Source organism: Rhinolophus ferrumequinum, chromosome 21 (assembly GCF_004115265.2).
Source record: "Rhinolophus ferrumequinum isolate MPI-CBG mRhiFer1 chromosome 21, mRhiFer1_v1.p, whole genome shotgun sequence".
Taxonomy (NCBI): domain Eukaryota; kingdom Metazoa; phylum Chordata; class Mammalia; order Chiroptera; family Rhinolophidae; genus Rhinolophus; species Rhinolophus ferrumequinum.
Window position 1 is genome coordinate 14,467,235 of NC_046304.1, and position 25,058 is coordinate 14,492,292.

Sequence of the window (25,058 nt, forward strand, 5' to 3'; positions counted from 1 at the left end):
TTGGTGGAGTCCGCTTGACGGCGCCTTAGCGACAGCAATCCTCGCCGCACGGCGAGGAAGCCGGAAGCCGCGGCTGCCGCCGTCGTCCCCTCCCCGTCCCCGCCCAGTCCCCGCCCGCCAGGTGCCGTCGCAGGTTGACCGGTCCAGGCGGGGAGGCGGAGGCGGCGGCAGAGCCGGGCGCCCGAGACGGAGACCCCATGGGGAACGCTCCGAGTCACAGCAGCGAAGACGAAGCGGCAGCCGCTGGGGGCGAGGGCTGGGGCCCGCACCAGGACTGGGCCGCAGACTCGGGCGCGACCCCGGGACCGGGCCCCGCGGCCCCGGCGCTGCCCCCGGCCCCGGCGCTGCTGGAGCCGGCCCGGCTGCGAGAGGCGGCGGCTGCGCTGCGGCCCGCACCGCCCTGCGAGTCCCTGGTGTCCAGGCACCACGGCGCGCTGTTGCGCTGGCTGGAAGAGCGGTTGGGCCGCGGCGAGGAGTCCGTCACCCTGGAGCAGTTCCGGGAATTGCTGGAGGCTCGCGGCGCCGGCTGCTCGGGCGAGCAGTTCGAGGAGGTCAGGCCTGGCTGGGGGCTGCGGGGCCGGGGCCGGGTGCTCGCCCGCAAGGGCGTGAAGTGGTGGGTGGTGGCTTTGGAGAAGCCAGGCAGGAACCCGTAGGGTCCGCAGGGTCCGAGAACGGGAGCCTGGGAGTGCCGGGGCGTACACGAGGGCTCTTCCAGCCTGTGCACGACCGGAGCCGGCTGTGAATCTCCTTAACCTTTACTACAAGTATGGAAAGCCTAGACGAGGCCGTCCTTGCTCCGAAGTACGGGACAAGCCCAGATGTCTTTGCATGTTGTTGTAGCACAGACGTTTGTGCAATTGCCTGACGCCGGATCGGCTGCTCTCCGGAGCTTCCTTATCAGGCTCCAGAACAGCTTAAGGGAAAGGAGGTATAGTCAGTCACTAAGGGGGTGGTGGTGAAAACCAGTCTGTTGTATTGGCCGATGGGTTTTTGCAGAGCACCTTCTGAATCCAGTGTGGGCGCCTAATGTATGTGGGAGGAGAATAGCACATACTGGAAAAACTCACATTCTAAAAGCCATTCTCATCACTCAATAACTAGCATTTCCAAACTACACATTTGTTTTTAGATCCTTGTAGAACCATGTTTTAGACTCTTAAAACCTGATAGAACTTAAAATTGATGGGCAAAAACCAGGTTTCCTGTGGATACTTGTAATTATACAGTTTTTGACATAATTTCCAACATCATCTCTATTAAATTATTAACAGCAAGTTGATGTGGCAACAAAATATTTTCTTTGCAAGGGATCTAAGGAATTATCTGTACTGAACACTTCCTTTTAGAGTTAAGAGGTCTGATCCAGGGTCACCCAGTGAATCATTGACAGAACTGTCACTTGGATCTCTTGATTTTTGTTTCTTTGTTTCTTTGTCCCATATCCCACTACCTCCTTCTTGGGACCCTATTTCTTTCACTCCACAATGTTATGACAAAAAGGTGCTTAATTGATGAAAATGAGTAAGCCATGTAGAATCTTCTGTGTCAGTGAAGGGAGAGTACATAAAGCAGTAAACTGACAGCTACTTGTAATGCCATTAAAAAGTGATGTGCACTTTAAAACCAAAGGCTTTTAAAATATTTTAAGAACGTCTTCCTGTACATGGCCAGAATTCAGATAATCTGTTTTATACATATGTTTCTTATATTTCACTTTAAAAAATACCTGTAAGGCATCCCAACGCTTGAAAATGTTGATCATATTAGTTAGTGAATGGTCTCCATTTCTTTTTTTAATTAAAAAAGAGTACCCATAATACTTTCCACTCTAGTCCTAGGTATATTATGAGAAAAAGAGCTGTGCAGATCTGTTGAAAGAGTTTGCACGTTTCAGAATTGTCCAAAAGAAAACAGAGAGAAACTGTTTACATTGTCTGACAGGAATAGAGTCACAGGTAGTTTATAGGAATCCTGTAACGTAGGGCCAAGAAGTCTTTTGGGTGTCGTTCAGAAATCATGCAAAGGCTATGATACTCATTCATTGAGCAGGTATTTATTGGGGATATACTGAGTGCCAAACACTTGGATGATAGTGGAGAAAGCAGATAACATGCTCTTAAAGAGTATGTAGTACTGAAAGAAACATTAACCTCACAATTATAGGCTTGGTGAGTTTTCCAAGGGAAAGTGTAAGGGAAAAAATAGCAAGAGTATTTAACCTCATCTAGGGAGTCAAGGAAGACTTACCTGAGAAAGGAACATTTCAGCTCAGATTTGAAGGATGAAAGCCGACAAGGAGCAGAAGATGTTAGCAGTGTTTCAGGCAGAAGATACCTTATACATGAGTCCAAGGTCCAGAGAACAGAGAATCTGGAAGAATGGTATGATGTATTAGGGTTAGAGAAAACTGCTTCAAGGGACAGGAAATCCGGTGCAGTGGTTGTTTAAACAATAAAGAAGCTTCTTATCTACAAAGTCCAGGTAGGCAGTCCAGGGTTGATATGGCAGTTTTACAGTCGTCAGGGACTTGGCTATGTACGTCTTGTGCCATCATCCTCCATAGGCACCTTCTGTTTAGTGATCCACATGACTCCTTCATCTGTCACTTTCCACATTCCAACCAGCAGAAAAGGGAAGGAGGGGGTCACTCCTCCTTTCTTAAGGGCATGGCTCACGTCCCATGGCCCACACCTGGTCACATGGCCACACTTAGCTGCAAGGGAGGCTGGGAAATACCCAGGTTCCATGGCCACATTCAGCCAAAAAGCAGGATTTAATTACTGAGGAAGAGGAAAACAGATACTGGGTTACAATTCGCAGTCTTTTACTCATGTGTCAAGATCATAGAATGCAGGAGGAGGAGAACAAGGTTAGAGAAGCAGGCAGGGACCCGATCATGGGAGTCCTTTGCAGCCTCCATTAAATAGGAGTTTGGAAACAGTGGTGTTTTAAGTAAACTGCCATGATGGTTGTGGCTGCCTTGTGGAGAACCAGTTAGATAAGGGTCAGAGTGGATCCAAGCAGATCGGTTAGGAGGCTATTATGACAGTCCAGGTAATAGGTGGGGTGGTGGCAGCTAAATGGTATGAAGTGGACAGTTTTGTGAGCTATTTCGGAAGTAGAAGAAGTGGTTCTTGAGACTTAGGTGTGGGTAGAGAATTAGAAGGGGAAAGGAATCACAGATGACTGGTATTACTGACTTGACGGGTTGGACAGATGCTAGGGCTATTAACTGAGAAAGGAAACGTTTTCGGGGAGGGATGATCTGGAGAGGGGAGATGAGTTCAGTTTGGCCGTGTTGAATTTCACGTATCTATGAAACCGCTACATGGAGAGAGAGTTGGGTATGTGAGTGTGGAGCTTAGGAGACAAGACTGCATGACATACAGTCATCTGTTTGCACAGTTGGGTTTCACGAGAAAATAGGCACATTATCTCCTCTCATTCTGATGAGGGTTTTTCTTGTTTTTTCTTTCGGTGACCAAAAGTGAAAGGACTGTGCTCTGTAAGAACTTACATCCCTTAGAAGAAGTCTGTGGACTGTTTAGCATAGGTACATCCAAAGGTCATTCAGCCACTGTAACTAAAGAAATACATGGGAAGAAAAAGCTGTGAATGGTTGTACCTTCCTATTATGAAACACAAAATCATAGTAGTTACACATGCGACGTAAAAGAAACGTTAAGGAGTTGTAAACACAGCAGTAAGAACTGGTGATTTGTAAAATGTTGAGTTCTTATTTTATTTTTATAAGAATCCCTGGGACAGTCCTAGAGCTGTGTCACGGGGTACGAAGTATCCATACACAGAACTCTCAAAGGTACGCTTGAAAGTCTCCTTTCACATCCATATAATTATCTCACCTTACTCTCTACAACATGTTCAAATACATGGGGTCTGATAACTTAGGCCAACATGCGGGACGGGTGGGTGACAACAGCCACCAAACCGAGGAAGAAACCGAGGACTCTGCAGGCAGGATTCAGGCACTTCTTTAAGACAGACAGGAAATTACGTTTTGGCACTAACGCTCCAGTGTGGCTCTCCTGACTCCCGATCCTGCACCCTTTTTCCTTTAAGGAACTGGTTCTCTGTGACTCTTCTTCTTTAGTCTCAAGGATACATAATTAATTCTCTAATTTTCCCTTTATGCTAAGGAAGGCCTGGCATGGGAAATCCAAATTGGAGGAAAAGCAGCATGTATTTTTCTTGAAGCCTGTTTGCCCGTTATTAGATTTGGGGTGGGGGAGTTGGGGCTCGGGTTTGTACTAAACTTTGGTGACTCGCGTTGGTTAGCAGTGGGTAGTTGAAGAGAGTGGTTCTGACTGAAAGTGAAGGCTTGGCCATATTTAAAACCCTAAGGATTGGGATAATCTCAGTGGTTGTCCTGTCTATAAATAAGGGGTAATTATATTAATAATACAAAAAAAGTTTTAGCCATGCGTTTGATCCTTTGCTTTAAAAATAAGTCTGTCCTTTAACTTGAATAAGGACACATTTCTGTGTCTTGGTTAATTCCACATTTTAGCTTCTGAAAATGTATTGTGCTGTTTTAATACAAGTTTAAGGGTTTTGTGAAATAACAAAATGTCTTTCTAGTAGCAACTAAAATGGTGGGTCATTTCCCTGCATTGATTTTATGAGAGCTAGCGGCCTAGAGCAGGTTATCATTGGTGCACATTGTTATTATAATGCTAAGAGCTTCCAAGTTTCACGGGTTGGTTCTTGGGGCTCCTGATTTGCATTGCCTTCCATGTCTACCCAGCTATCTTGCCTTCACATTCCTATGTCCTCAGTTGCTTGAGGTGGTGTCCTAAAGAAGTGCTTGGAGTTACGCCATGGACCAAAGTCTGAAACATTATCATTTTACAGCATAGCACGCCTCTTCTCGTGGGTGTGGAGAAGGACTCTGTTTGCTCCAGGGAGCAATATTTAATTGACTCCTATGTAGAAGAGGAATAGAGCTGAAATGAAATTCTTATTTGACATCAGAGATTAAAGATTAGATATCTGTGCTCTTAATATGATGTGCTTCCAGAAAAGTCATGGAGACTCTAGGGTAGAAAACAAGTGCTGAATGCAGGATGATAGCAGATGGCTTTAGGTGGGAATTTAATATGAACAGGTCTTATTTTATTAATTTGCTGTATTAGCTTTTGTGCCTACGTGGTGAAATTCATTGGGTTGTAAACTCTGGAAGAAGGACCATTTTAATTCATTTATTTATTGTTAGCACAGTCTTGGCTCATGGCCAGGGCTCAGTAAGTGTTTTCCCCTCCAGTGCCCTCACTTTGATTTGACAGATTGAATATGGTGCAGTCTTTATTCTCCAAACTCGCATTTCATATTCAGTCTGTAACCGTTTAATAATAGGTGTTTCTTGCCATTGGAGGAAACAGCTCAATATAGTTTTAGTGAAAACTTGAAAAGGCTCTTAGTCACTGTTGGGTTTAGAGGAAACTTGGAGAAAAATACCGTCTTGATGTTATAATGTCCGGAGTACTAATCAACTAATTTAGAATGGCTTTGAGCCCCAGAACTATGCAGACAGAATTATGAAGGTATAATTCTCTACCCCTTCAAGACACAAGAGTGTGAGACGTGTGTGTACGAGTCTGCACTGTAAAGATGAAACGGGGGCAAGCCTTGCTTACCCTCAGCTCAGAGCCTGCAAGGGCGCCCCACCGCCCTGAGGGACCCTCTGAGTGGGTGGGCTGGCCTTTCTCCCTGTCTGACATCCCCTACCTCTGTCCCCCTGCACGAGCCCTGTGTCCTAGCCAGTGGGACACCTTCCCTGTCCTGTGTGTGGACCTTGCTTCTCTCAGTTCTTCAAGAGTCCCTGTCTTGGTACGGTCACCTGGTCAGGACCGAGCCCTTCTTGTGGCATAATTCAGATGGCTTCTATGTAATGGTATCTCCAGCCCCACCCTTGAAGCTGTCGTTTCCTGTTCTGTGCAGGCCACTTGGCACTTAGAGCATACTGTCTTGTTCTACAACTAGGCGGTGAGGGCCCTAGCCGCCTGCCTTCTTTACCCTAGCCGCCTGCCTTCGTTACTCCAACATCCAGGAAGCCATCAGTAAGTGATGGCCACCAGTGGTGATGAGGTGGTGCAGAAGAGAAAGATCCTGGGTGAACTGGAGGCTGTTTTGGCCTTGAGTACTTCACTGTGGTGGGGATGGGAGTATCGGCTGCTTTTAGAGAAACTCATAGTCCAAGAGCGCTATGGAGGAAAGGTCACAGCTCTGTTTTGCCTTTCCCTGATTTCCAAAATACCACTTCATCGTGCACTGTCTTATTTTAGAAACTTCAGTGGCTCTCCTTGCCTTCAGATGCTAACATGTAGGTCTCTTATACCTCTCCACTCTTACCTCCCAGAGCTCTTTAGCCAGCTAGGTCCAGTCACTGTTTCCCTTATATGTGGGAAATTTGCTCTTGTTCCGTTTCTCCCCGTTTCAGCCCTTTGCTCCATCCTAAGCCCTTTCTACTTTCAAGGACTACAGAGAAGCATTTCATACTAGCCTAGAGTTTGGAAAGGCTTCACCAAACCAAGGTTTGAGAAGCTGTAAGACTTGGCCAGACAAAGGAAGAAAGGGATATTCCCGTTGAAAGGTACAGCATGTGCAAATATATTCGGTGAGAGGCAGCTTGGCACATTTTGGGAATAATACTCCTTTGGCACCTAGTCTAGAGTCCGAGTTGGCTTGGACCTTAGTAACCATTGCATGCAACCTGTCCCCCGGAAAGGGATCCCTTCTGTAACATCCCCAATGGATGTGCAGTTAGACTGAATGGCGTCAGCAAGTTTGCTGCTTCCTAAGTCTACCCATTCTACCGTTCTTCTGTAGACTGAGCTTCAGAATTGGGCCCTGGAGTCAGCCTGCTTGTGGGCAAATCCTGGTTCCACCATCCACACGGCTGTGCGACCTTGATTGACTTACACGACCACTCTGTGTCTCCATGGCCTCACCTATAAAACGAGCATAGTAATAGCATCTACCTTCTGTAGTTGGTATGAGGATTAAACCAATTAGTTCATTTGAAGCACCTATAACTGCCTGGCACACGCTTCGTGCTCAAGTGCCCTCTCTTGTTCTAGTTCCACACGGGATTGTTTACACCACCTTCTGTGCCAGCCTTTCACTACTTCACGTAGACATGGAATGTGAGACAGTCTTACAGACGAGTAAAATGCGGCCTTAAATGGATAGCGACCTTCTCAGTCAACAAGTGGCAGAACTGGGACCAGATCCAGATCTTTGAACTTCTGACAGAGGGTGTTTCTCCCAAGTTGGACCAGCGTGCAGCCTTTATATATAAGTGTGGTGCATTGCGTTCTGCTGGTCTGGCCCCCAGTTCTGGTCTATAATGATTTGGGGGCACATTCTCACCTATGTACCATCATCTTGATTCTAGTGGTGGTAAAGGAGGGTCATCAGGAACGGTCTGAGCCCTGGTCCATGCTGCCCTCGGGCAGGGCAAATGGGTGGCAGCCTGCAGTCAGCTAGCCCACTTTTCTGTCTCTTCCGTGCAAGGTGGATCAATAACGGCCTTCTAACTAGATGTCACAGCATTGTAATCTTTGCAGTTTATTAGGCATAGGCTTCTTTGTCAAACCTTTGGATCCTCACTAGCTGTGAAGAACAGTTGAGCAGGAGGAGTTGAGACTCAGGCCTCGAGTCTTGCCCCAGGTTGCACAGGGAGTAAGCGGGAAATCTGCATTAGAATGATGCCATTCTAATGCAGACAAATCTGGCATCATTCTAATGCAGATTTCCTTACTCTGACGGTGTTGCACTTCTCTCCCATACTGGCCAGCGTGGGGCCTGCACTTGGGTACTGCTGAATAGTGACCATGTAGATGGCAAAGCGTGCAGCAGGTGTGTCAGGAAAAAAACAGAATCAGGCAAGGAGGAGGAAGAGTCCCGCAGGTCAGGTTGCCGTCTGCATGGGTATTCTGTGCATGGAGATTGACTCAGTGGGAATGGGGCCTCGCTGGGTTTTTAGAGGCGAAGGTAGACTCGCTTTACTTTGCACTGTTAGACTAGATCTTGCGTATTGAGTTGAGGTTTTGGGCCCCACATTCTGGGGCAGTGAGTTTCAAGCTGTCCCTTTAGTGGGTTGGAAATCTATTGAATGATAGATTAAAAAAAGAAAACAAAAAAAGAAACAATAGAATGGAATAGAAAATATCAGAGTACATTGTATCTGATAAGAGAAACTACCACATTGTTTCACAAAACTTTTGTATCAATTATAGGTATACTCGGTCATGATACAAAATGTATTTCTTCCCATGGATCTGCCAATTTAACTTGAGGAGCACTGCTCTGAGGTTTATTGTCAAACTGGAGGGATTCCAGAGGGGCCAGACAGATGGGAACGAGACTAAAACCCTACCAGATGAGAACTGGAGAGTGTGGGGAAATTTAGAGGACCTGCTCGCTGTTTTCAGTGGTCTGCAGGCTGTTTGGGGGCAGAGGGAGCAGATGTGTTCTGAATGGATCACAGGGTGGTAACACCAGGAGGCAGATTTCCATTCATCAGGTAAAGAGAGTTGTTGCTGTTAGAACTGGCTGGAAGACAGGCGTTCCCCATTACCAGTGTGTGTCACAGAGACACTGGAGAAGGAGTTCAGCAGTACAAGAGCACATATTGTGAGAGATTTGTAGGTCCTTTCCAGTATAGAGCTTATATAGATCTGGGACGATCAACCCCCTCCACCCTTCATGTTCCCCAGTGGCCTCGTGGCACCCTTACTGTAAGGCCTGAGCCCCTCAGCCCTTGGCCAGGCCCTCTCTAGTCTGACCTCCGTCCATGTCTTTTCTCCCCCCTGCCTCCTTTCCAGCCGCTCCAAGCAGGTGATAGTTCTCGCAATCTGTCGTGCCTTCTATGTATAGATGTCAGCGTGCTCACACTCTGTCCCCTCTACCCAGGATGGCCTCCCTGTCATCATACGCTTGCAAGTTCCTAGTTATTCATTAAAGCTCAGTCCTTGGATTGTTTTCTCAGGGCCATTTTCCCTGAACGCCTCTACCTGTCCTGGGCTTTTGGCGCCTGAAGTGTCTGTCAGCTCAAGGTGTCGTGGTTGACAGTGTCGGGTCCCAAATCATATCAGGGTTCACATGGAGGCTCCATCATTTCCCAGTACCAACCATGTGGCCTTGAACAAAATGCATAACCTCTCTGGAACCTCGCTAGTGGGAGGGTAGGCACTATTAATACCGTTAGGGTTGTGGGAGATGTGAGGTAAGCCAGGTGAGGTGCTTAGAACTTTGCCAGGTGCCCGGGAAATGCTCACTTAGTGGTAGCTATTACAGCGGTCGATGCTGTTCCTTCCGTTGTTGCAGGGATCACATCTGTCCCTTCCCTGCTGCTGCGCCACTCTGCCTTGTCCGCGGCTGGGGGGACTTGGGAGGGCGAGGACTGTGCCCTGTGCATCGCAATATGCAGCGCCAGGCCGGGGTCAGGTGTACATGGCAACTTCTCAGGTAGCGTTGAGTGAGGACGGGTGAATTGGGTTCTGTGAAGTCCTGTGGAAAAAAAGTAGATGTTAAGTGTTAGATTTTAAAACCTGTACATTTCTTTACGGACAATTTCTGAACGTTACAAAACTGCATGTTTGTTTGGTGAAGCTGTTAGCAAAGCTGTTATGATTTTTTTTCTCACCTAAAATGTCTTGGTTTTTTGTTTGTTTGAAAATGCTTTTTATTTTATTCATTAACTATTCACAGATCAACAGAGTCTGTTAAAAATAGCAAAAAAGTCACTATTTTTATAGCCTGGCTTGTGTAGACTTCTTTTTAAAAATTTTTCAAATTTTTTTCTTTTAGTGGGGAATATTGGGGAACAGTGTATTGCTCCAGGGTCCATCAGCTCCAAGTCGTCCTTCAATCTAGTTGTGGAGGGTGCAGCTCAGCTCCAAGTCCAGTTGCTGTTTTCAATCTTCATTGCACGGGACATGCAGCCCACCATCCCATGTGGGAATTGAACCGGCAACCTTGTTGTTGAGAGCTCACGCTCTAACCAGCTGAGCCATTGGCCGCCCTGTGTAGACTTTTTATCAGCAATAAATGGCAGGAGTTGTGCAGGAAGTTGGGAACCAGACAGCACTTGAGATGCAGGCAGCACTAGAAGTACAGAAATTTTACTGGGAGTAGAACTTTAGATTTAGAGAGAGGGACGCTCACTTTTACGGTTGATACTGTGCTAACATGGGCTAAAGTTGTTGAGAGCAAATTTTATAGATGAAAGAAAGAGATGGAGCTAAAAGAAGTTTTAAGCACTTAGTCTCCAGATTGGAAGGAACCTCAGGGGTTATCTGGTCAAAGGAAGCAGAATGGAGTGTGAAGAACATAGCTCTGGAGGCTTGGATTCTAATACTGGCTGTGTGACCTTGGGCAAGTTATCTGACCTCTCTATACAACTATTTATAAAATGGGCAGTTGAATAGTAAGTGCCGTTACTAAAGAGGAATAAATGATACTGTGCCCAGTGCCTGGAATTTAGCAAGTGCTCAAATATTCATTCAGAGCTTTCCAAAACATATGTCATTCCCAACTGAACTACAGCTGTACTAATCCCCTCTGACCTTGAAGTAGACAAATATCATTATTTCATCACTATGTTATCATGTGAAAAAGCTGGGAAGTAGCTATTGTCTGGTGCTGTAGTAGTCATACCATGGGGCCTCCAGGCAGACAGGCCGGGCTCTGCTCACCTCCTCACCCGCTGGCCCCACATTTGGGGTAGGGTTGTGCTTCCATGTCTTCATATTTTAAAGTTCCTCTTTATTATTACAGAAGCAGCCTATGGAGATTGCCATATTGCCACTATTAACGTCTTGATATCTTTCAGATTATGTGTGTGTGTGTGTGTATACACACACACACACACACACACACACATATCCAAGGCGGGAAGTGCATATTTGCTTTTTTTCAAACTAACATGAGCTCATTCGCTAAAGTTCTTTTGTAGCATGCTTTTTTCAGTTCATTGTTTCCACCTTTCCATGTCAATTCGTTTCTGTTTAATGTAATACCAAGTCCATGTTCGCATTTGTCCAGTTGTCCCAGAAATCTCCTTTTATGGCTGACGTATCAAGTGTGAATACAATTTTATTTAGACAGGAGGAAATATTACACTGCTATAAAAATGTTTTAGAACTACTTATCCAGTCCATCATCCCATGCTTGAAGTGGGCACTTTAAAATTTTTGATTTTGATTTTGAAAACTCACATAGTATAGAATCCAGGAGACTTGTACAAAAAGCAGTGGTCCCCTGCTCTCCTACCCTAGTGAGTCCCTCCCCACGAATAATCACTTTTCAACTCTTTAGCTGGTTCTTTCCTATTTACCTGTGTGTCACCACGTCACGTTTCTGTGCCTTCTGCATGAGTTTTCAGTTGTAGGCTTTGTCCATTTTATTCCCACCACCGGAGGACTTCACCTGTCTGCCACCTTCGTCCTGTCGGTACCCTCACGTTTCCCGCCCCCCACAGGCTCGGTTCACCTTTGTTCCGATGGCTCTTGATGGCTGGCTGACTATGATCATGTCACTTCTTTGCATACCTGGGCCCTGTCCTTCTCCATGATCACTTCTCCTTTCTTATACACCTTTTTATTTTCTCTGGGGTTAGCAATTGAATTGGTGCTTTCCTTTTGCTTATTTTTTTTGTCTTGTATCATTCATTTAATCCCAGGTTTTCAGCCAGTTGTCTGAATCTCTCCTCACACAAACGGGCAGTACGCCCAAACACAGGGGCGTCCTACCAGTGCCATCTTCTCCAAGCTCTGGTTCCCAGAGCCGCTGGCCTGCTTCAGTGTGGGCCTGGCGTTCTCTAGGCCTGCTGTGCAGGTGTCATTTTGGAATCTCCCTTACCTGGGGACTCATTTTTTCTCTCCGTCAGATCTCGTTCTTCCTCTTTCTTGGCATATTCCTTCATTTTGGTGGCCTCATCCTCTGGTAGTTTTCTGAATAAGGGAGTGTTAAGTAGTTATTTTTTTTTTTTAAGAGCATGCATATGTAAGAAAGTCTTTATTCTGCTCTTCTACAGTTGGTGGTGGTGTGGCTGCGGGTGACTGCTGGGTTAGGAGGGGCGCCCCGAACGCTGAAAGCCTTGCTCCCATTGCCTTCTGGCCTCAATGTTACTGCTGAATCAGTCCCGTTTTGGTTCTTGACCTTTTACATGGAGACTGTGTCTTCTCCCTGGAAGTAGGAACTTCTCTTTCCTGGCAGTGTTAGAAAGTCTCATCATGATGTGCTTTTATCCAGTGTGTAGGGAATTCAGCCTCTTCGATCTCTAACCTCAGGTCCTTCCGTTTAGGGAAATTATCTTGAATCATACCATTTGTGATTCCCCCCATTTCCTGTGTTCCCTTTTTCTGAAACTCATTATTTGCATATTGGACCTCCTGGACCAGTCTCCCAAGTTTTTCTTCTTTCTTATTCATCATTTTGTCTACTTTTAGGGTACTTGAGCCAACTTTATCTTCCAGCCTAATGAGATTAGATTTGTCTTCCAAAATCTATTGAGACTTTCATTTTGCTATGCTATGGTAATTTTGAAGCGTTTGTAAAAATGTTCTGAATAGCCTATTTTTAATAATAGTATCCTGATCTTTCATGGTCGCAATATCCTTTTGTATTAGACAGTGGTGGTGGTGGCTACACAACTCTGAATATACTGAAACCCACTAGACGGTGCACTTTCAAAAGGTGAATTCTATGGTATGTGAATTATATACCTCAGTAAAGCTGGTATTAAAAATATCTTTTTAAATACTTCTCTGAAGACAGTAATGACAATCCTTTTGAAGTTTTCTTCTTGCATAGTTCTTTTCTCCAAATTGCCTTTTCTGTTTCATATTAAGCGTTTCCTCAAATGCACGGTGGTCTTGGGCTGTCCAGCATATACAACAATGGAGGACTAAAAAGGTGGATGTTCTGTTCTTCTGGCTTGTTGACCAGTCAGCCTCACTGTGAGACGATCTGTCGGGCCCTGTGGCTGGGGGCCCTCCAGTGCCAGGATCTGTAGTCTGTTCTCTGGGTTTGTCAGGTGCCCTAGAGAAGACCCTTCCAGTCTCTTGCCTGGAGGCTATGAGACTGGCTACCAGCATTCTGGGAGCCCTAGGGGAAGGCTGAGTCTTAAACATTTAGCGTGTAAACACGAATCCCCCTATTTTCAGTGTAGTATTGTCACTTTCACCTGTGTCTGGTATTTCCTAGTCCAGAGACTCTCTATGCTACTCTCTCTAGAGAATCAATCCCCCAAGTATCTGCCAAGGTTGAGGAGAAGATCTGGGGATTTTTTTTTTTAATGGAAATTTTTAAACATAAGAAAGTACAGATAAGAATCGAATGAACTCCCACATACCTATTAGCCAGTTTCAACAATTACCAACTCAAGGCCAATTTTATTTCATCTAACCCCCACCTACTTTCTCCAAATTATTTTGAAGCAAATCTTTTCATTCACAAATATTTCATCTCATCTGTAAATATTGCGTTATATATCTCTAAAAGATAAGAGCTCTACACACACACACCCCACACACACACTCACTCACTATCACCCTTTTCCTCTCAAAGAGAAAACCCCACCGATTCCTTAAGATCAGCGTTTATTCAGTCCGTTCTGACTGCTTTTTAAACAGACTTCACACCGACACCGACACCTCCAGGAGTTACGTATTGCTCCCAACTCCGAAGCCTTTTGGAGTCCTGCAGTATACAGCAGCTCGCTTCTCAACTTTGTTTGCCCAGTCCAGCCAAGGATTCCACTTTCTTAGGTCACCCAACCCAGTACTACTCATCCGTCTGCTTCCCAGCTTCCACAATTTCATTGCTGTTACATCATCTATTCTTTTTGTCCTTGTGCTTAAAAAAAATCACTTTGTAATATTGTCTTGGTGGGATTTCACGAGGGAGCAAAGGTAAATGCATTTGTTCGGTATGACTTCTTTGAACACTCCTGGTGGCTGGTTGTCCAGCTGTTGCTCTGAATCCTGAAGGGGTGGAGTGGAGCAGACATCGCTCCCCAGAGCCTCCTAATCCACTGACAACACACAACTCCATCTCGATGACGAGCTTGTCCCCTCTGACTCCTGTGTAATGACACTGACTTTAATTGCTCCTTTCCATGGCAGCCCATCAGCTATTTCAATAGAAAGATTCTGGAACTGCCAGTCGTCTTTTCTCCACACCAAAGATTCCATGGTCCTTCAGCTGTTCCTGACAGGGTAGTTTCTAGTCTTCTCTCCATCGTGGTCTCTTTTCTCTGGTCTCTTCTATTTCATTTGCTGTTGGTGTGTAGCTTCCAAACTAAACTCAGCTTTCCTGATTGAGTCTAATCAGAAAAGAACATTCTCTCTTTCAGAATATTATACTTTCATTAGTGCAGCCTTTGGCCCTATTAACTTTTTGGATAATCGCGTCAACTTGAGTAGAGGGAAAAAGAATGCTGCAGTTCTCTTTGTCAAATATGACAAGTACTTCTCATATTTGACCCCATCCTGCGTTTCTGTCCGTAGTTTTCGGACCCAGACATAGGGATTTGCATGCATTCTTATTCAACACTGAGTTGTTCAGAGGTCTGTGATGGAAATAGAGGTATTTATGTTGATCGTGAAACCTCGATGGGACATTTCCTTCCGTATTTCATGAAGGAGGGAAATGAGGAAAAGGAGCAGGAGTTTTGAGGAAGAGAGAGGTTTACTTAGAAAAGAGGGTAGAGGACTCCTAAAGTATTTCCTGCTGGGGGAGATCTGTGACTGCGTGTATCAGCAAAAAGAAAGAAGCTACTGATGAGGGAGGGCTTGAGATCTGGGGAAGGGGGCAGGGGCTACATGAGGAAAGTCTTGTGGGAAGTGAGAGGGGTGGGGTCGGGCACCGGAGGAGGTAGCATTGCAGGTTAGAAAGGAGAACTGCTTCTGTGCTTTCATTGTACTGGGCTCTGTTCACCTGTTACTTAATCCAGGCAGCAGCCTGTGAATTTGGTAATACTTGCTCCATCTTTCAGATCAAGAAGCTGAGGTGTATGGAGGTAAAGAAATGTGTGTAAGGTCACATAGCCAGTTAGTTACAGAGCAGGATTCAAACCAAATCCCATGCTGTCCCCAGTTCCCCAGATGGCCTGACGTGGGCAGGGAACAAGGTAGATTATGGTTAAAGGTTAGTGAAAACAGGGCTGTGAAGTAGATAAATCAAATTAGCTCTCCTGTCCGAAGAGTGCTTAAAAGGAAAAGCCCAGCTAAACCTGAGGTGCTACTCTAAGGCAATTCTTTCTAATTCTAGTTTTGCATTTGGCACTTTGCAACCAATTTTGCATTGGTTGCTTTCTTCTGCAATTATTTGGGGGGAGGGCAATTACTCTCTTGAAAGAGAGATGAAATAATAAAATTGTGTATACATGTAGTAATATTCATTTACATGTATTCTGCAAAGCACAGTGAGTGACTGTCCTAAATTTGTCTTTTGACTAATATATACTCGAGGTGTGATCAAAAAATGTGGTGAATGTTTAAATAAAAAAAGTTTATTACAGTAAAAGACACATTGCCATTAATCCCTCTCACTTTGAACACATTTGTCCCATCGTTCTTGCCACTTTCTGAAGTAGTTCTGGAAGTCCTCTTTCGGGAGTGTCTTTAGTTGCTCTGCTGTAGCTGCCTCCATGTCCTGAATCAATTCAAACGTTTACCTTTCTTGGTCATTTTGACTTTGGGGACGAGCCAGAAGTCGCACTGTGCCAGGTGCCACATCCGGTGAATAAGGTGGATGAGGACACACCATAATGTTTTTATTTGACAGAAATTGCTGTACCAGAAGTAATGTGTGACACGGATTCTTTCTGTTGTGATCACAAAATACGGTGAATGCTGCTGCCAAGTGCCATCCAAGGAAAGGCAGGGATCTTCGATACGGGAAATGGCATGTTGAACCTTAGTAACAGTGTGTGACAAGTTTCAACTTGTTTGGTGCGGTCCATCGGGTGTGAGCTTCGGTTGAGAGAAGGTGTGTTTTAAAGTGTGCCATAAACCACCCTCCATCATTACAGCAGTCTGTGTCACACATCACTTCTGGTACAGCAGTTTCTGTCAAATAAAAACATTACAGCGTGTCCTCATCCACCTTCTTCACCGGATCTGGCACCGTGCGACTTCTGGCTCGTCCCAAAGTCAAAATGATTCAGGACATCGAGGCAGCCACGACAGCGCAACTAAAGACATGAAAGAGGACTTCAGAACTGCTTCAGTAAGTGGCAAGAATGATGGGATAAATGTGTTCGAAGTGAGGGGGTGTATTTTGAGGGGGATTAATGGCAATGTGTCTTTTACTATAATAATTTTTTTTAATTTAAACATTCACCTTATTGTTTGATCACACCTCATAGCCTCTTCCCACAACAACAACAAAAATCAGTGGTGCTGAGTGTTGTAAAAAAATAAAATCCAGATTTGAAACAGACCTGGTTTTCTTGCATCTTTTATCTGTAGGCCTTTGCCCAGTTTGATGCCGAGGGTGATGGCACAGTGGACGCTGAGAACATGTTGGAGGCCCTCAAGAATTCCAGCGGAGCTAATCTCCAGGGCGAGCTGAGCCACATCATCAGACAGCTGCAGGCCTGTTCTCTCGTTCCAGGTAAGAACCTCATGTGGGTGCCGAATGCTAAAGAACGCTCTCTGAGAGCCAAAATGAACTTGGTCGTACTGTGGGTTGTAATTAGGCAAGCTTGTGGGCACCATGAAAGAAATGTGCTTCTCTGAGATTCTTCATTAGGCACATGATTTGAATTAGTGTTCAGTGTAATCATCTCTTTTGTTCCCCAATACAGTGATGGTTGAGCAGTTCTACCATTTTTAGGAACTTTTGTCATGAGACTACCTACCTTCCTTAATGGTACTCTTTATTTCACTCTCTCAAGAAGCCTTTCCTGGCTTGTACCGAGTTTCCTCGAAAATAAGACCTAGCCGGACAATCAGCTCTAATGCGTCTTTTGGAGCTAAAATTAATATAAGACCCGGTTTTATTTTACTATAATATAAGACCGGGTCTTATATTTTATCATATCATATCATATATCATATCATACTGGGTCTTATATTAATTTTTGCTTCAAAAGACGCATTAAAACTGTCCGGCTAGGTCTTATTTTCAGGGAAACACGGTATGTAGGTATTATATCTTCTCTTAGCATCTTACATTTCTTTTTTGCACATATTAGCATTGTAATTAGTTAATTCATTACTTAATTATCTGTTAAATGTCTGTCTGTACTCTTATACGCTGAGCTCTGTGAGGGCAGGGACCTTTTCTTTTATTTCTGCTGTGTCCTCACATTTTTTTGGCACATGGTAGGCACTCAGTGTGTGTGTGTTTTTAGAAAGCTTTCACTCTGAAATTTAAGTAAGAATAAAAATAGCTTGAAATTAAGCAATACTTTTACACTGTACATATGAAAGAACTTTGCCTGTGTTTTTGTACGGTTTCTTTTGGGGACTCAAAAGACAGAAGCAATAAAATTACCTTTTTTTTTCCAGTGAGAAAACAATTAAATTTGAAACGAAAAAGACCTTTGCACATCATCCTTCAGTATCTGATTATCTTATCTAAGAACTTTTCCTGCTTTGTGCAGTTGGTGTCATAATACTTAGTGTAGAGAATAGCTGGGGCAGCACTGGAGGCAAATGGATTTTGTAGATACGTAATTGTAAATCTGATTGCCCTGGGCCTCTCTGGCTTACTGCTGAGGATGTACCGAGCTCCCATTCTTCCTCAAATTGTCTGTAATTATATAATTTTTATAAATCATATAGGTAGCCTGTACATGTCACCTTTTTCCTACTCCCATGGACTTTTCTACTAAAATTATGCTTTGAATTATGTTTAACTACCGTATGTCTTGGCATTTCTGCATTGCTCCCACTTTTGCATTACCAGCATGTAAACAAGCATCAGGAGCTTTATTTGGACACTTCAAAGAGATGTTTTGGGAGGAAAGGAAAGTGGGCCGAGAGCAGGGACTCCACCCACAGTTAATACTTTGTGCGCTGTTGCTTTGGGTGAGTGGGCAGAGGGGGAGATTAGGTTAGAAGAATTGGGGGTCCAGACCCCAAGGTGCTTACATAGCAGGGTCATGACTTAGGACTTTTTACTCACAATTTTCTGTCAATATCCAACTTAAAAGAATTGTTTTATCACAGTCTTAGGACAAACCATAGTAGCTGAGCTCACCTCTCCAGTGGGGTTTAGTTTCCTAGTCCCTCTTTCTAACCCAGACTGAAACTTCTTCCTTTTGTAGCTCATTGTATTGGTGTTTAGTGTTTAAAAGAGAGACAGCACCTTTACTGAAATCATTGCTTTTTTCAACATATGAAAAACAATTCTCCCATTATAAGTGTCAGTCTGTTTTTCACGTGGGTCACCAGCAAATCAGTGCAGCATCAGCAGTGCCATCATGTGGGATTTGGGCATTACTGTGTGAGTCTGCTAAGAAAAGGAAAACTGTCAAAGGAGGGCAAGGGGTGGCACGGACCTTTGAGTCTTGGGAAGTCAAACCGCTGTGTCCGGGTTTTGCGTAAGGGGCATAGTTAAAATGGGCTGCTTCAAGGGCAGAATTTCTCCTCAGCCTCATATGGTATCTTAAAAATTAGTGCAGTTTCATTGTGCCCTAATATATCTGTTTGTTTTACACTTAAAAGCAATTTTTCTAAAGACTTCCGGAGTTTTGCTCTGGGTGCTGCTTACATGGGTGTGTTCAGTGTGTGAAAGTTCATCAGGCGATTTAATTACATTTACTGTTTGTTATGTATGTTATGATTCATTAGGAAGTAAAAAAAGGAAGTCTCCCCAAATCTACAAGTGCATTTGAGCTCCAGGAAAAGCTGCCACGTTTATCCTCTCTTCACTTAACCCACGTGCTCCTCTGGGTTGTGGGCACCTCAGTTCAAGGCCTCTTATTGTAGTTTATGAGGAACCGTGAAGGATTTTAAACAGGTCTGTTTTGTGTTTTTGTGAGATGATTCGGGTTAATGCCGGGCAAAGGGCAGCCCCAGGAACCATTTAGAGAATCTAGGTGTATGAGCAGGAGATGCAGAGGCCAGAGCCTGGGCAGTGGCCGGAGGGATGGACAGATGGGGCAGACTCCAGAGGAGTCACACTGGACAGAAAAAGCTGGAATGGTGGAGGGAGCACTTGGAGGCAGTGCATGGGGTGTTCCCGGTCCTGCCCCTTTTTGTCATCTTGGTGTGTCACCAGAGCCTGTTTTCCTCTGTTGTACAGCAAGGATACCAGGACCTTCGGAGCCTCACCCCCCACCCCCAACGTTATTGGGGGGAACCGAAGGAGATGGTGTGTGTGGAAGTACCTGATAGACTGAAATGCCATTGGAAATTGTGGTCACGGTGGTGGTTGTGTTATTGTTGTCTTCTGTATCTTAGTGTTAACGCTGTTGTGCTTTCGCTCTCTGATGTGATAAATGTTATTCCTAGCCCACATTGTATAAGTATAATATAATGTATAAACTTCTTTAAAACCTTCTGGTTAGTGTTTAAGTGCTTATAAAATTTTCAAGTTTGGATTGAAGCAAATAATCACTAGTCTAAGCCTTCTAAAATTCTATTAAACTCACATGAAATTAATTGTTAAATTGAAATTAGCACTGGTTCATTTCTTAAAAACTTGTGTAGCTTTTTAAATGATTGAAGCTGAAAATATCAATGAAGATTCTTAATGGCTACTTATAATTCAGCCAATTCAGATAGGCCACCAGGCAGGGGATGTGGAAACTGTTGTGATGGGTCTGAAAACTCCACACGTGGATTTTTGTCTGATTAGGTTTCATAGACATATTTTCGGAGTCCAAGGAGGGCCTGGGTGTTCACTCGTCAATGATTCTGCGCTTCCTACATCGCAATCGGCTCTCCAGCACCGCCATCCCCTACCCCATGTTGGACCACTGCAATAACGTGTGTACCATGAGGGCTTCTGTTCTGAAGGAGTCTCTGGATCAACTAGTACAGAAAGAAAAGGGTAGGTGTGTGTGGGGGGGTAGTCCTGAGAATGCTCTCTCATCATTTCTTCCAAACCTGGTATTTGTTAATAGGATGAGTCAATCCTTCTCCCTCCTTTATTTCTGAAAATATAATAGTGACAGTTGTAGCATAAAAATGTGATCTGCTCTCCTCCTTCCTTCCCTCCCTCCCTCCTTTCTAGGTCTCTGCTCAGATGTGACTTCCGGGAGGCCCTTCCTCATTACTCTAATTAATGCCCCCACCATCCCCATCTTCTGGTCACTTTCACCTTTGCAGACCTGATGGTCTAAATGGCACTTAACAGTATCTGAAGTTGTAGCATTATTATTTACTTGCATTTTGTCTGTCTTGTTCACTTTGTTATTCTTAGCACCTGGAACTGTGCCTTCCGCATAGTAGGTACTCTGTGAATAAATGAGGGAAGACTCTACAGATTCACTTAGTGATGGCAGCGAAAGTTGATAATGTGAATAGACAGATCTGTAGAACATAACAGAGTCCAGAAATAGACCTAAGGACATGTGGGCATGTAGTACCAGATATAGTCAGCGTTACAAATCGGATGGAAAGGTGAGTTAGTCAGCAAGCGGAGTAGGGCAACTGGTTAGCCCTTGGAGAAGAAAATAAAACTAGATTCTTAACCCATTTTATTCATTAAAATAAATTTTAGATGGATCAAAAAGTTCAACTAAAAGGAAAGAGTAAGAGTATTACTGGAAGGAAATCGTTCCACTTTATAAAAATCCTGACATGGAAAAACCTTTCTAAACAATACATGAAACTCAGAAACTACAAAAGAAAAGTTTACATAAATTGGACTTTATCCAAATTTAAAGTTCTGTACAGCACGAAAAATATAAGCAGAGTGAAAAGAAAAAGGACATTCTAAGGAACAAAAATATTTGTAACATATTATGACAGACTCAATTTTTTACTAACTAACCTTGAACAATTACTTCACGCTCTGTGCCTTACTTTCCTCATCTCTAAAATGAATTAATACATAGAAAATGTATAGAAAAGTGCCTGGCTTACAGTAGGCACTCAGTTAAGTATTACCCCTTACATATATGTAGCTATACATTATATACTATATGTAAAATATATAAATTGATAAGAAGACCTATGACCCAGTAGAAAATACAATAGATAAGGGTAGGACCAGCTCATACTTAGAAGCACAAGTGGCTTACAAACGAGTGGCTTAAAAAGTCTCACTCATAATTAAAGAAATGTAAATTCAAACTGTAAAACACCATTTTCTTCTTTTGGCATGGTTTTGCAAATATGTGGTGATTTAAATATTACACTATCATGAGCTCACGGAGCAGTGCTTGGCCAGTTTCTGCTTTATATGGGTTCTTTGGAAGAGATTTTTGAGGAACATTTATTTTTCTAGGGTCAAAGTGCCAAGCGTATTTCTGTTAGATGTTTTAAATGACCTTTTTTTTTTCCTTTGTGAGAGAGATGTCAAATGATAAAATCTGGTTTTCCCTGCAGAAAGCCCTGGAGATCTAACTAGAAGCCCAGAGATGGATAAACTCAAATCAGTAGCAAAGTGCTACTCTTATATAGAAACATCCTCCAACCCTGCAGACATTGACAAGATGACAAATGGAGAAACGTCGTCCTACTGGCAGTCGGATGGCAGTGCCCGCTCACATTGGATTCGGTGGGTGGTGGAATACCAATTCCTGAGTGAAAGGCCAAGACGATGACCCACTCTTTCTCTTATCCCCTCAAGTGTTAAAAAATTATTTTTTAAAATTTTAGAATATTTTCTAATTAACTACCCAGCTTTTTTCTTATTGTGACTGTCTGTGAGGATGCCTTAAGAATCAAGTAGTAACAGGAATCATGTAAAATCATGTAACCTGGTTCATATATTCATAAGCATGTATAATTTCTTTACTTGGCATTTTAAGGGAGAAAATAGCATTTGAGTAATATTTTGCGATACTGATTTCAGCTCTTTTTCACTAGTTTCTCAGGAAAATGAGTATCACATGGACAAGTACTTTTCTTATATCTGATGTGATTTCACTTTTTAGGATCCTCTTGTGTACATTTAAAAAAATCTGTATGCAACTAAGTTGGCTAGTTGAGAGGAGGCAGAGGGACTGGTCAGGAATTGTGGAGTAGAATCGATGGCAGTAAACTGATACTTCTAGACATTGTGAAGCTGCTGTCTAATTTTTCATCTATCCCTTCAGAGGATGGGCTAATTTCAGTTGGTGGAAATAAAAATAAGTGTCGTGTCTTCTCACAGAGAATATAAATGACTTTCAGCTATCTAATGGATAGATGAGGAAATATACTTAGTTTTTTGGATGCAGTTTAGAATTAGCTTCTTGCCAAGTAAAGGGATTTTGTAAGGATGTTCATATGGTACTTTCCTGTCTGTACGGATAGCTTAAAAGGAAACAAGATTAATCTTGAACACAAATGAATTTTGGAGACTTGGGAAGGTCACAAGGACTCCGAAACCAATAGCCAGCATTTCAAGGTAGTTGGTTTTCGGAAACTCAGTTTTTGGGAATATCAAGTACAAGATCTTGGAGATGAGACTTATGGAACCTGGCAGTTCTCGACTTACATAAACGTTTGTGGTTTCTGCTCTCCATTTTTTCCAGTTTGAAAATGAAGCCCGACGTTGTGCTTAGGCACCTGTCCATCGCCGTGGCTGCCACCGACCAGAGCTACATGCCGCAGCAGGTGACCGTGGCCGTGGGGAGGAATGCCAGTGATCTCCAGGAAGTCCGCGACGTGCACATTCCCAGCAACGTCACCGGCTATGTGACACTGCTGGAAAATGCCAACATCAGTCAGCTCTGTGAGTCAACCCAGATGCGTTGTCCCCTGTCACTCGGGAGTAGTGGGGGAGGAGGGAGCGTCCCTGAGGTGGAGAAGCTGTTAGTTTTTCTTTGGAGATTTCATTTGCTTCTCATGATGCACATGGCAGTGGTCATTATTTCATCTGTTCATGTTTTTAAAAGTTATAGAAAAGCAGTAAATCCTTTTTCAATTAAAAGTACGTTATTCTTGTTTTCTTATTGGAAAATTAGAAAAATGGAGGTAAAAATTACTCAGAATCCCACTACCAGGCATTGTCAATGTGAATTCATTGGTATGGATCCTTCCAGACCTTTTCTTGTATGTGTGTGTGCGTGTGTAAACATACACACGCACACACACACACACACACACACATATACACACATTTTAAAAAATAAAAAATAGCATTGTGTATATATACTTATACATCTTTTTATAAAAGATGTGTAATTTTGTACATGCTCTTCTGTAATTTTTTAATGTGTTGTCATACCATATATTCATGCACACCTTTATTTAGTGTTGTAAGAATATACCTTAATTTTAAGCAGCCCTTTTAATCTTGGGCAGTTAGGTTGTTTCCATTTTTATACTATTATAACCTTGCTTCACACATAGCATTTTGGAAATAATCACATTCTGTGATTTCTTTCCAGGCTTATTTCATTCAGGGAACCGGAATGCATCATGTTTTGTCTCATTTCTTCTAATGCTTTCCTGGGCCAAAAGAAGTGTTCTTACTTTGCTCAAAGGAACTGAGGCCTAGGGAGGTAGAGTCTTTGTGTCTCACCCCTAGGCAAAGAAGTAGTTAAGCTTGTGGAGTAGAAGCTTCCTATCTTATATTTTCTCTAAGTTGTATCCCTTTTAACCTCTCACCTCCTCCTCCTTTCCAACCCAAATAAGAAATCATGACAGCTCTTAAAAGTGAGTCATGCTTAACTCATCTATTTGGACTTGATTATTAGAAAGAAATTCTTAAAACTGCTGTGAGCCAGCTACTGTTTTATAACTAAATCCAAATTTCAGAACTCCAGGAAAAATTCTACAAATTTTTTTACTGTGTATTTAGTCAGGATTTAAAATATGCTCTTTGTGTTCATTTTTAAGACTCATAAATTCCTAAGAAACTTTGTGATGTAAAGATTTAAATCATGCTTCGTTTTCCACATTATTCTTAGGATTCTTCAGATTGGTCAAATTTTTTTGACAAGTTTATTATTTAATAGCTCCATTGCACAATTGCACACATTATTTATTTCTGACATCAAAGTATATCTTCAGTATTTTCTTTTCGAAATGTGAATTACTATTTTGCTTTTAGTTGGGAGCCTAGCGTTTGCTGAACTGAAGTTAATCCAATACTGAATTTGTTGTTTGTGTTTCACAGATGTCCAGATTAACATAAAGCGTTGTCTTAGCGATGGATGTGACACTAGAATTCATGGCCTGAGGGCTGTTGGCTTTCAGAGAGTTAAGAAGTCTGGGGTCTCAGTCTCAGATGCTTCTGCAATATGGTATTGGTCTCTGCTGACATCGCTGGTGACGGCTTCCATGGAGACAAATCCTGCCTTTGTTCAGACAGTGCTGCGCAATACTCAGTAAGTCCCTCTCTGTGCTTTCCAGCCCCATCAAGGTGCACTCATCTTCTCTAACCCGTTAGGGCAGCCCTTGGTCATCGATCACAGAGACTCAGTCAGTAGCTCAGCCCCAGATGCCCTGTTGTTTCTTGTTTGTGCCTTCAGTTCGTTTTGTGAGGAGTCACACATGCCGTTCCTGTTCCTTATCCATTGGGGGAATAATTGCTCACATTTATATAACACTTTATATTGGACAAAGCACTTTCAGATGCTATGTATTATTTACTGACTTACATTATGAAATGTACCTATAAAATTATCCCCATTTTATAGATGAAGATATTGTGACCTTCCCGGAGTATGTGACAGGCAGTGATGGATCAGTTTGAATCTAGGTCTTTGGACCCCAAGGTCCAAAGGAGCCTCTTTTCATTAATGAGTGAAATCTTTTCAAGGATGCCAAACTAATTTAATTTTAAATGTAGAGCACCTTTGAAATTTTTCTTTTAAAAACCGATTAGGGCAAAAAGACCCAGTGGTAACATACAAGGTGAAACAGCCAGCCTCAGTAACAATGAAGTATTGACATTACGTGGTAAGTTTGATAACT

The 25,058-nt window shown here is 43.3% G+C and overlaps 1 protein-coding gene across 4 annotated transcripts in view; it reads left to right on the forward strand.

The window, feature by feature from the left end:
• The first annotated feature begins 133 nt into the window (after nt 1-133).
• ZZEF1 (zinc finger ZZ-type and EF-hand domain containing 1) overlaps nt 134-25,058 on the forward strand; it is a 100,235-nt gene continuing 75,310 nt past the window's right edge. For 2 of the 4 annotated variants that reach the window (XM_033089457.1, XM_033089460.1), the window contains exons 1-6: nt 134-551; nt 16,500-16,644; nt 19,840-20,034; nt 21,537-21,708; nt 22,670-22,869; nt 24,259-24,469. In XM_033089457.1, coding sequence (XP_032945348.1) covers nt 198-551; nt 16,500-16,644; nt 19,840-20,034; nt 21,537-21,708; nt 22,670-22,869; nt 24,259-24,469 — 1,277 coding nt within the window. In that variant the 5' untranslated portion in view covers nt 134-197. The remainder of the gene's footprint in view (nt 552-16,499; nt 16,645-19,839; nt 20,035-21,536; nt 21,709-22,669; nt 22,870-24,258; nt 24,470-25,058) is intronic. The other 2 variants (XM_033089459.1, XM_033089458.1) reach the window with 1 other exon arrangement.